Source organism: Lissotriton vulgaris, chromosome 6, assembly GCF_964263255.1.
Source record: "Lissotriton vulgaris chromosome 6, aLisVul1.2, whole genome shotgun sequence".
Lineage (NCBI taxonomy): Eukaryota > Metazoa > Chordata > Amphibia > Caudata > Salamandridae > Lissotriton > Lissotriton vulgaris.
The window spans coordinates 1,285,902,796-1,285,915,934 of record NC_141694.1 but is presented as its reverse complement, the minus strand read 5'-3'; the positions used below and the strand labels follow the sequence as shown (position 1 = coordinate 1,285,915,934).

Sequence of the window (13,139 nt, the reverse complement as noted above, 5' to 3'; positions counted from 1 at the left end):
TTATGTGCAGGAAGGTATCCCTTCCTGCACATAAACCCAGAATGGTGAATTGTAACTTCTATTTGTGCTGCACTGTCCAGCACATATAGAAGGTGCAAATTGTAATTTTTTAAATGGTTGTTTATGTGCAGGAAGGGGCACCTTCATGCACATGAACAATCATTCTTGACGATGTTCAGTTCCTATGTGTGCTTTACAATGTAGCACACCCAGAAACTGAAAAACAAGGAGAAATTAAGGAATTCTCTGCTATTCGCCATGTTAAGACCAGGTTTTTCCTGTCTTAATGTTGGCATTGCCTCCTATTTATGCCACCCTTGTAAATAGGGGCAGAATCAAAAAGCAATGGGTGTTGAGGCAGAATGCCCACCACAACACCCATTGCCTGCCCCTTTTATGCTAAGTACTGCGCGAAAGGGTGCCTACTTCACAAGGTGGTGTTAAGCCACGTTAAGTGGCTTAACTCTGCCTTGTAAATAAGGCAAAGGGGTTATCGCCACAGCAACATCATCAAAAGTGATATTGCTCTGGCGATAAACTCTTGTGAGTATGCTCCTGCCTTTGGCACACTCCTGTGACTAGTGAGCATGTAACACCAGTTTGACTGCACCCTGAATTTGACACACTTTTACAACTCTGCCCGGTGACTGTGTGAACTCATGTACCGCCCCCTGCATTGCTGCACTTCTACACCTGAGTCTTAGGTGAGTCACTGCCCCTGGAGATTTCTCCTCTCGTTCCCCCATGTAACTTGTTCTGATCAGGAAGCTTATGTACCCATACCCGCTTCTGCATGTTGCTTTCACCAGACCCATACTGTGCCTCACATTTTGACTGTGACTGGTAGCTCGAGAGCTAGATGTTCTCCCTGTAAGACTCCTATGAAAGCATATGACATGCCTTTGCACAAGTGAATCAGTCCCAAAGTATCCTTACAAACTGATGCTGGGCTTGGCTGCTTGTAGGGAGTAGCCCCTTGATTTCATCCATTGGCCAGCAAGAATAACATTGAGCCACAGACCAGATGCAGAGTACTGTAGACACACATTCAGAAGAGAAATGTTGATGCCATAAAACCCAATTAACTTGCTAAGGATATTACTTTAAAAATAATAAAAGTCATATCTTTTTACAAAAGACTAACAATGCTCGGACATTACCTTTAGTGTGGGTGATCCATGTGGTGCTTGAGCTAGAGGGTTTTCTCCATACCACCCTCCAAGAGTAAGCCTTAACTGTCTCTTCTGTCGACCCTCGAAAAATCAAAGTCTAAAACAAAGGTGCTTAGCATTTCAACGAGCTCACAGTAGTACCTGGCTCCTGTGTTTCCAAGGACAGTATTAGCATGTGGTAGAGTGATGTTTTAACTACTCTTGAGTCACTCAAGCCCCTAAGATATGACCCAGCATACACACATATATAAATAAAAATATATCATTTTATTTGACTGAGTATTTTGTTCCTACAGGGGAGAGTGAACATGTGCCAGTGATCAACCTGCCCTCACAGATTTATCAGGTAAAGAATCCTTGATGAAATAAATATGTTTTTTTAGGGATTATAATATCCAATTCACCATTTCTGTAAATAATGTAGTGGGTTTGTGAGGAGAGTGAAACAGGGCTTTGGGATGCTTGCACCTGCCTAGGGATTCTATTTGATATCCAAACAGCCTCTTGGTTGGATCTAAACTCACTACTGATAAAGCAAATTGTGGTACATAGGTTCTCCACTAATAGATCCTGATAACACTCTTCCATAGCAATACAGCTTGCAATGCTCAACGTGTATGTTCTAAGCCAACACTGACACTACCCACCATCTAGGTTCTCAAGATTTATTCTAGTTTCATTGCTTTTTTGACTCTCCTGTTTGCCCGACGGTTACTGACCCCCACATAATAATTGTGAAATAATTTGGGACTTGAACATTTATCCCACTATGTCCTGTATTGTTATCAGAGAAGTTAGCGTGGCACCAACACCCTTTCACATTCAATACACTTCTCTAAATCTTCATATCACAACCTAGGGTTAACTAATAAGTACCGTTTGGTGGTATCACACCTGTGCTCTATAGTGTAGAGTTGACACAATGTCTTAAATAACAATGCTCCAAAGGGCATTAGAATAATAAACATGGTATGGAACAGAAGAAGAATAGCCCTTGCAGAGAAAAAGTGATTTACAAAGTATTATGAAAACCAATAGACAAGCATTTCTTACAAAATAGACAAGGGGAGGAATGTGGTAAGAGGGAGTTTTGGAAAAGGCACTATAAACTGAGAGAACTATAAAAAGAGCTTTCACATTATTTGATTTGGGATAGTGAGATATACTCTGGATACCAACTCTGTATGAAACATGGGGGGATATTTACAATAAAATGTGGGAGTGAGGTATTACACTAAAATTGGGACACCTTCTTGCACATATTCTTGGAAGGTGATTTGCTGTTTCTATGTGTGCTGCAAAATACTCTAATGAGAGCATAACAAGTGTCAGGGGTTCCTTTTGTTCATTTCAGGTTCGCTTCGTTGCTATTTTACCAATTCCGAGCTGTAATACTGTGACTGAAGTGGTAAAAGGCTTTTGTCATTTTACAGGATTTCAACCTATGTGTCAATAACTATTCTTGGTTCACTTCCTTTTACAACTGGGGGCATGTGAGAGGCAGAGTATCTTTCCCTTCTTATCTATATTTTCAATTTGCAAACCTTACAGTCAAATTACGGGATACAACTTGAAACAAAACAGGAAAGAAATAAATACACATTACAAAATAGCGGACATAAAAGTAATTCAGGAAAAAATTAACCAACACTTTACGTTTTAACAAGAAGAAACAGTAACCATACATATTTTAAGTGCACTATCGCAACGGAAATAAACTATTACAATATAGCGGAAACATATGTGCCTTGTAACACCATTGTGCAAACTGTGCAAAAGTGTGCTTTACTGCGGTATTGTGAAGTTTGTCAAATATGTCCATTATTATTTGTTTTGGAAATTACAGAACGAGATTTTCTGTTACAGTGCTCAAACTAATCATAAATGCGCCTTGTTTGTGTCAATATGCTGTTTGATTAGGATGACATTAATGTCTGGATCTTAGATTATAACTGACACTGAATATGTTGTGTATGGATTCAATTAGAAGCACTATCATCTGCACCAGATACTAAATCTGGTTGTTCAAAGCTAGGACACGGTACAAAAGGGGGTGGTGATGGACGGAGCATCTGAATCAATCAAACACTCACACCCAGTCAAAAGATCTGGGTTTAATCCATCACCGTTCTTGAGCCCACTCTGCCACCCCAGTTTAGACATGGCTATATGCAAATCAGTCTGACCCTGTGCCTCATGGGAACAGTCCAGCCCCAACTGCCAAGCCATGTCTTCCCTGGACCGGAAACAAGCTTCCGAGGACCGGTTTCTGGTATTCCAGCCATCTTCAGCCCGGCTTGCTTGAATCCAGTGGCAAAGTGAGCAAGGGACTCACGTCTGAGCATACCCTGCCACACTTATGGCGGCCAAAAGCGGTACAAAAGGGGGTGGTGATGGACGGAGCATCTGAATCAATCCAACACTCACACCCAGTCAAAAGATCTGGGTTTAATCCATCACCGTTCTTTAGCCCACTCTGCCACCCCAGTTTAGACATGGCTATATGCAAATCAGTCTGACCCTGTGCCTCATGGGAACAGTCCAGCCCGAACTGCCAAGCCATGTCTTCCCTGGACCGGAAACAAGCTTCCGAGGACCGGTTTCTGGCATTCCAGACATCTTCAGCCCGGCTTGCTTGAATCCAGTGGCAAAGTGAGCAAGGGACTCACGTCTGCACATACCCTGCCACACTTATGGCGGCCAAAAGCGGTACTAAACGGGGTGGTGATGGACGGAGCATCTGAATCAATCAAACACTCACACCCAGTCAAAAGATCTAGGTTTAATCCATCACCGTTCTTTAGCCCACTCGGCCACCCCAGTTTAGACATGGCTATATGCAAATCAGTCTGACCCTGTGCCTCATGGGAACAGTCCAGTCCGAACTGCCAAGCCATGTCTTCCATGGACCGGAAACAAGCTTCCGAGGACCGGTTTCTGGCATTCCAGCCGTCTTCAGCCCGGCTTGCTTGAATCCAGTGGCAAAGTGAGCAAGGGACTCACGTCTGAGCTTACCCTGCCACACTTATGGCGGCCAAAAGCGGTACAATAGGGGGTGGTGATGGATGGAGCATCTAAATCAATCAAACACTCACACCCAGTCAAAAGATCTGGGTTTAATCCATCACCGTTCTTTAGCCCACTCTGCCACCCCAGTTTAGACATGGCTACATACAAATCAGTCTGACCCTGTGCCTCACGGGAACAGTCCAGCCCGAACTGCCAAGCCATGTCTTCCCTGGACCGGAAACAAGCTTCCGAGGACCGGTTTCTGGCATTCCAGCCATCTTCAGCCCGGCTTGCTTGAATCCAGTGGCAAAGTGAGCAAGGGACTCACGTCTGAGCATACCCTGCCACACTTATGGCAGCCAAAAGCGGTACAAAAGGGGGTGGTGATGGACGGAGCATCTGAATCAATCAAACACTCACACCCAGTCAAAAGATCTGGGTTTAATCCATCACCGTTCTTTAGCCCACTCTGCCACCCCAGTTTAGACATGGCTATATGCAAATCAGTCTGACCATGTGCCTCATGGGAACAGTCCAGCCCGACCTGCCAAGCCATGTCTTCCCTGGACCGGAAACAAGCTTCCGAGGACCGGTTTCTGGCATTCCTGCTGTCTTCAGCCCGACTTGCTTGAATCCAGTGGCAAAGTGAGCAAGGGACTCACATCTGAGCATACCCTGCCACACTTATGGTGGCCAAAAGCGGTACAAAAGGGGGTGGTGATGGACGGAGCATCTGAATCAATCAAACACTCACACCCAGTCAAAAGATCTGGGTTTAATCCATCACCGTTCTTTAGCCCACTCTGCCACCCCAGTTTAGACATGGCTATATGCAAATCAGTCTGACCCTGTGCCTCATGGGAACAGTCCAGCCCGAACTGCCAAGTCATGTCTTTCCTGAACCGGAAACAAGCTTCTGAGGACCGGTTTCTGGCATTCCAGCCGTCTTCAGCCCGGCTTGCTTGAATCCAGTGGCAAAGTGAGCAAGGGACTCACGTCTGAGCATACCCTGCCACACTTATGGCGGCCAAAAGCGGTACAAAAGGGGGTGCTGATGGACGGAGCATCTGAATCAATCAAACACTCACCCCCAGTCAAAAGATCTGGGTTTAATCCATCACCGTTCTTTAGCCCACTCTGCCACCCCAGTTTAGACATGGCTATATGCAAATCAGTCCGACCCTGTGCCTCATGGGAACAGTCCAGCCCAAACTGCCAAGCCATGTCTTCCCTGGACCGGAAACAAGCTTCCGAGGACCGGTTTCTGGAATTCCAGCCGTCTTCAGCCCGGCTTGCTTGAATCCAGTGGAAAAGTGAGCAAGGGACTCACGTCTGAGCATACCCTGCCACACTTATGGCGGCCAAAAGCGGTACAAAAGGGGGTGGTGATGGACGGGAAGCTTGTTTCCGGGCCAGGGAAGACATGGCTTGGCAGTTCGGGCTGGACTGTTCCCATGAGGCACAAAAATAACTAAGTTCAAGTACTCGTGTCTGATAGCGTATTAAGTGTTTGTACATACCATGTTGGAACACGTTTTGATGTGGCAATTAACACAAACTCTTATGTTAGCCATAGGTGTGTCTTGGTGTGTACTGTGTCCATTCTACATTATATTTTGCGTATCAGAGGGTATTTAGTAATCAGTTTGACCAATCACACTGCATGAAAATAGTTCACAAGTTGCTCTCCACTTTACAACCAGACAAATACCATTCTAGGTATAAGCATGATGTTTCTCTGTGTAAGCTATAGGGCTGTTGAGCTAGTACGTTCATATGGTAAAGTTTTGGTTTAATTTAGTACTTACAGAAACGTGTTGGTGACCCATGCCTCAGTTAACGTCCAATATTGAATTGACTCCTGTTCTGCGCATGTTTCTTTTAGCTGCAGGCTCTGGCCTCTGAGCTGAAATCAGGCTTCACTGAAGCAATGCAGGAGCTATCCAGGATCCAACATGGAGAGTATGCGTTGGAGGAAAAGGTCAAGAGCTGCCGGTGTGCCATGGAAGAGAAAGTGATGGAGGTCAAAAACTCGCTCAATTACTTAAAGGTATTAACACGATGTAAACTTGCACCATTCTGGTAAGATTGATTAAGGGCGCAAATGTTTTGTATTGTAAACATCCCTCCACCTCACGACCATGAAACTTCAAAAACTGACCTGTCGTTATCATTATCTACAAAGTGCTATATTTATTTGTGATTTGAATAGTCTGCATCTCCATTTCTTAAAGGACGACTAAAGAGGTCCCACTTAAATCTATTACAGAATACGCAATATGTAGGTAAAAGCAACAATTATGGTGCTCCTCTGCTGCTGAAGTGTGTTTAGGGGGAAGATGCATTCTGATTGCATGTCCAGTTGCAAGGCAACCCATCGTATCTAAGAAAAACTATAGAAATTGGTTTTCCGCCCCCACCAGTTACCATTTGTTGTCACCATTATTAATCTTCTTTGCTGCCTTCTGATCCGGCAGCCATTGCGAGTCGTCACTTCCTGAAACACTTATTTTTCTTTCTGTGGCGCATGGACCAAGTACAGATTGATTTATCTAAATGAGTGTCTTTGTGCTGCTTGAGCTTTGACAGAGTACTATTTCTTCATTGTTTTAGCACTTTTATGTAGCGCAAACTCGGCTCGATCTGAAGTTATTGGAGCCCTCTACATGAGAACCAGTTACATTTCACAAGCTCGCATTAATGTTTTTGGGCCACGGGGGAGATTGAGGGCCTAATTACGACTATGTTAGTCCTACAGCGGGAGATCCAATGCACTGGGTGCAGTAGGACCACCAAAGCTGTGGTGCTGCCTCCCGCCAGATTAAGAGATAACTCCTGGTTTGGCGGGCAGTGCTGTGGTGGTCTAAGGCGGTGGTTTGTCAGTCTTGGTGCAGAGACAGAATATCGAGTACAAAATATCGAGTTGCACAAATATCGAGTCATTGATATCGTGGGTCAGAAATATCGACAGCAAGAATATTGTGGTCAAGAATATCGACTTAAGGTAAGTAATATTGATTTTAAAAATAGCAAAGTGTTTATTATCGTTTGCAAAAATATAATTGTTAAAATATAGTTTTTGATTAGTGTTATGTATTTGAGTATATATTTTATATGTATGTGATGTATGTTTTTTATATAAGAAGTGTTTGTATTTTTAATATATGTGTTACATTTTTAGTAGTTATGAATTTTTTTTCATTTAATTTTTGAGCTTTTACTTCCGTGGTGGGATGTGGGTTTATAGGGGAATAGGGTGGGGAAGTAATTTAATTATATTAAATGTATTTATAAATTTTTATTTATTCAGATTTGTTTAATTGAGATGTTATAATGTTAAATGTGTAATTTATTATTAATACATTAATAATTGGTTGTTTATTATTTTAATTTATTCATTTGTAAATAATTATGGTAATTTTGTAATTAAGTTAATTAATTGTAGGTGTGTGTTGTGGTGTTCATAGGTGTAACGGGTGGGAAGTACTTTATTTTTACTTTATTAATTAATAATTGGTTGTTAATTTTAATTAATTAATTGGTGTTTATAGGTGTAAAGGGTGGGAAATAATTTATTTTTAATTGATGATTTAATAATTGTTTGCTAATTGTTTGTAATTAATTATTGCTTATTAATATTGGTAATTTTTTAATTAATGTTGGGTGTGTGTTGTGGTGTTTATAGGTGTAAAGGGTGGGCAGTAATTTATTTTTTAATGTATGAATTAAGAATCAGTTGTTAATTTTAATTAATTAATTTGTATTAATTTTGGTAATTGTGTAACTAATTTTAGGTGTTTGTTGTGGTTTTTATAGGTATAAAGGGTAGGAAGGGTGGGAATTAATTCATTTTTGATTGATGAATTAATAATTGGTTGTTAATTAATTGTAATACATTAATTGGTAATTAATTATGGTAATTGTGTAATTAATTTTAGGTATGTGTTTATAGGAGTAAAGGGTTGGAGGTAAATTGTATTTAATTATATATAGTTGCTAATTAGTGTTAAATATTTGATATTTATTTGGGGTAGTTGTACATTTTTTTGTATGTTGTTTTACTTTAAAAGGGCTGAAGGGTGGGTATTAAATACATTTTAATTATTTAACTATTAGTTGTTATTAGTAATAATTTAGTTGTGTGTTGTGGATATTATAGTGTTAAAGTGTGTGTAGTCAATTAATGTTTATTAGATTTTTTTAATTAAGAATATGTTTTAATCCATTATTTATTATGTTAATTATGTAAATACAATCAATTAAAAATTTTGAGGTGTTTTGTTATTGGTATGGTGTTATAGGGTAGGAAATAAAATTAATACATTTATGTTTTAATTCATTTTTTTGTTTGTAAATATTTTTTAGTTTAAAAGAATAGTTTTATGTACATGTATTTATTATTTTATTTTATATAATATTTGTAGATTTTTGATATATGTAATGGGTATTATCAAGTTCAAAATTGCTTCATTCGAGATTTAAAAACACTCATAAAAGCATAGACATTAAAACATTCCATTTGATAGTATCAGTCTAGTTAAATTAACCTTGACTGGCTGGCACATATACTTAAAAGGAAACCACTTAAAAAAGATTAATGCTATTTCACTTTTAAAACAATCTCTAAGATCATGTCTTTGTAAAAACAGTATGGACTCAGTTATATACACAAGGCACTGGTTCAATTCATTTTTAACAATTCTAAAATCATTACAATACTACATGGGATTGGTTTAATCACGGAAGAGATTTTTTTCTAATCGCCCAGACCCATCCGAGATATTTTGCAACTGCATATGAAATCACAGGTAATATACTGGTGCAAATTAACCTTAATGCCATCGTACTATCCCTTGTGCCTAGGAGTCTACAAACTGGTTTTAACCAGACTCGTCTCGGGATGGTATAAGCTTTACACACAAAGAGAAGATGGGCGAGAGACTCTTCATCAGTCTTACAGACCGGGCACAGGTTGGAACTGGCAGAGGCCTATCTTCCTGTTAACGATCTTATTGGAAGGGACCCTGCTCTAAGCTGGAAGTAGAGCTTTCTATCTCCTGGCTTTGTGATACCATCCCAATATGGCTCTAATTTAGGCACAACTTTGCACTCAAGAAAACGTCCCTCCATTGAGGAGGGAACAGCAGTATTCCAGTCTCTATACACAATCATTTCCCAGTATTTTTCTTTTAGTGTTGCCTTCGAGGGAAAAAGGGCTACTTCTGGGTTCTCCCACAACCCCTTCATGCCCATTTCCACTAGATTTTTGGAAAGATGCTTTAACCAGGATATCTTATGAAAGTGGTCATTTTTGATTACATCCAAAAAACCCTGGGCATAAAGGACAGGTTCGGGGGTTATCTATAGCCGTCGCCAACATAATAATGGGCGCAATCTAGCCATATCTACCAAGGCTTTCATGCCTAGATCATACCGAAGTGGTTTCATAGGTGTACTTTTGGGTAGATTAGTAAGATTACACAAAAATGTATTCTCAACACGTGTTAGGGGTAACAGATTGTCATAACCCCATATCTCGGCACCATATAGTGCGGAGCTTAGGGCTTTTGCCTCGTACACTTGAAGAGCTGGCTGGATTGGCTTGGTCATGGATTTCTTGTGCTCAACAAGTACTGCTCCTGCATTTCGGCGGAGTTTCAAGGCCGCCATATCAAGATGTTTCCCCCACTTAATATCCTCGGCCACATGTATGCCCAGGTACATAAAATCTGGGACCATTTCCGGTTTTAACCCGTTCATATAAAAATTCCCTTTAAAACTTTTGTTTGGGTTAAACACCATAAGTTTGGTTTTTGCCACGTTTACCTCCAAATCATAGTCACTGCAAAAGTCCTGAAATATATTCAGCGCTCGCTGTAGGCCACTAGGAGTTTTTGACACAATAAGGGTGTCATCAGCAAATAACAAAATCGGAGTTTTCAGTCCGGCCAGAGTGGGGGCATCTACAGATTCAGACAACATGCGCCCAACTATCCCATTAATATATAATGAAAAGAGCGTGGGGGCCATGGAGCAGCCTTGGCGGACCCCAGGCTCCACAGGAAATTCAGGAGTGTAAGGATATCTGATGGCATTCCTAAACTATTCAATACACTCCACAACTTTTTCCATGGTACTAAGTCGAAGGCTGCTCGCAAGTCGATAAAAGCAACATAAATGCTACCTTTCCCAATAATACTGTTTTCCAATGTAACAAAATAAAACGGAAAATCTGATCGGTGGTACTCGTCGGAAATGTGGACAGGATATTTTCTTCTTCCACCCAGTATGAAATTTTTTCTAGAATCATTTTCCCAATCACCTTTTGTATTGTATCAAGTAGGCTAATAGGCCTATAATTCACCCTTCTTATATATGGAGATTATAACAGCTCCCTGCCAAGACCCTGGTACAGGAGCTCCCTGGGCCACAGCGTTGGCCAGCCTCAAGATATAACGATCTCAGGGCATTTCATTTTGGAGAAAAACATCCACTGGAACCCCATCGGGACCCGGTGCTTTTCCCCTTGAAACTGCTTTCAATGCCAATTGGACATCACCAATAGAGAAAGGTGGTTCTAGACTAAGGGTATTATTTATTGGGTCCCTAAGCCTGTCTTCACGGGTGCAAACATATTGTGGGCCAAAGTGCTCTACCCAACTTTTCTGCGTTACATAATTAACTGGGTGTTCAGAGCGACCTCCTTTACCCCACTTAACAATATTCCAAAAAAGTTTGGAATCCTTGGAGGTACTGGCTGACATAAGGGCCTGCCAATGTTGTTCGTCCCATAATTTTTTGCCAAAAAGATGGTTTCCTTATAAAACTGTCTGGCAAGTCTAACCGCATTAGGGTCTCTGTTCTTTAATGCCGCCCCAAGGGATGTTCTCGCCACTCTGCAAGCTTTGTTATACCATCCCACTTTTGGCAGGTGTTTTTTTTTACTTGCTGACTTGGATGCTACCTTAAAAAAATGGGCCCTTATAGTTTCGAAGAATTTCTCGTGGAGAACAGTAATTTGCCACAGATCGTCCTCTAGACCCTGGGCGCTAGCCATGGCATTAATGGTCTTGACCAATTCCACATACCAAAAAATAGGTATTATAATATGTGTTCTTTTTAAATGTTTAATATTTTTATTTGTATATTTAACATTTTGATTATACATTTTTTAATATATATATTTTTTTCTAAGTGTTTGAGTGTGAATAGTATCTTTTTCTCTCCGATATCCAACACTTTCCCTACTGTTACATTCACTGGAGTGGGAATAGTAATTTTTACCCCTTTGCTATCCAGCACTTTCCCTACTGTTGCACTCACTGGAGCTGGAATAGTAATGTTTACCTCTCTGCTATCCAACACTTTCTCTACTGATGCACTCTCTGGAATGGGAATAGTAATTTTTACCCCGCCGCTATCCAACACTTTCCTTATGGTTACACTCACTAGAGTGGGAATAATTTGTTTTACCCCTCTGCTATCCAACATTTTCCCTATTGTTGCACTCACTGGAGTGGGAATAGTGAATTTTACCTATCCGATATACAACACTTTCCCTCAAGTTGCACTCACTGGAGTCAGAATAGTAATATTTCCCCCTCTGCTATCCAACACTTTTTCTACTGTTGCACTATCTGGAGTGGGAATAGTCATTTTTACCCCTCCACTATCCAACACTTTCCCTACTATTGCTCTCACTGGACTGGGAATATTAATTTTTACCCCTCCGCTATCCAACACTTTCCCTACTGTTGCACTGTTTGGAGTGGGAATAGCACCTTTTACCCCTACGCTATCCAAAACTTTCCCTACTGTTGCACTCACTAGATTTGGAATAGTAAATTTTATTATTTTGCTATCCAACACTTTTCCTACTGTTGCACTGATTGTATTGGGCAATCTTGGTTTCAATACTTTTTCATATTTTAATGATTTAATTTATTCTAGAATATTTTTTTTATATTTTAAATTATTGATGCATATATCACTTTTATAAAATTTTAAAGTTTTAAAATAAATGAAAGATACTAGTTTATTAATTATTTTAAATTAAATGTATATGTATAAATTATTATGTTTATGTGTTTATTTTTTTAAGTTTATTTGTAATTTTTTGTAAACATTTATATTTATTGTAATTTATTTTGTTAAAATGAATATTAATATTTAATATATTTAATATGTATTATTTTATATGTATATATTTAAATCGAAATTTATTTACATCTATATTTTTGATTCAATACTTTTGTACTTACCAGTGTAGGTATGGGAGTCTATATTTTTGTAGTCTATATTTTTCCGATATTTTTCACATCAATATTTTTCACATTGATATTCTATCAGTGAACCGTCAGGCTCATTAAAGAGCCTGACATGCAGCCCGCCATTCTCAGAGCGCCGACTGCACCTTCCTGCATGGTGTGACATACATGACACACCGTGCAGGAACTGGGGGTGCAAAACCAGGGGGTGCCCCCCTGCATGCATCCCCAGGAGCGTCAGGGGGCCCTGTTAGTGCCCCCTTTGTTGCCTGTATTGGAAGATTTTCCTGCACCATGGCGGGCTATGCAAACCCAGTCTGGCACTCTAGGGGGACTGTTTATTTGATTTCCGTGTCCTGCATAGTGTCAAACACGCCATTCTGTGACACCACTGGAGCCCAGCGACTGATGCCTGGGACTTATAAATAAGAATAGAATATACAAAATCTGAAAGAGAGAGTAAATTATTAATGGCACTTCAAACTTTATTCCAAAAAGGAGTAGCAGCGTTACAATAAAAGGTATGGGACAATGTACTTTCATGATTTAACCAATTTTCATCTGATATTGAAATATCAGTCATCCAATTTCGAAACGAACAGCAGTAGTGATCAGCCATCTGCCAATTTAAAATGTAATGCAATCATTATTCTAATAGAAAAGCGAACTGACACCATAAACGACGAAATGG

General features: G+C 40.1%; 1 protein-coding gene across 1 annotated transcript in view; it reads left to right on the top strand.

Annotated features, from left to right (window-relative positions):
• Positions 1-1,024: 1,024 nt before the first annotated feature.
• The window catches only part of ARHGEF33 (Rho guanine nucleotide exchange factor 33), a 371,211-nt gene continuing 359,096 nt past the window's right edge, over positions 1,025-13,139 (top strand). Inside the window, exons 1-3 of the mRNA XM_086925777.1 lie at positions 1,025-1,031; positions 1,469-1,518; positions 6,067-6,231. Coding sequence (XP_086781903.1) covers positions 1,025-1,031; positions 1,469-1,518; positions 6,067-6,231 — 222 coding nt within the window. The remainder of the gene's footprint in view (positions 1,032-1,468; positions 1,519-6,066; positions 6,232-13,139) is intronic.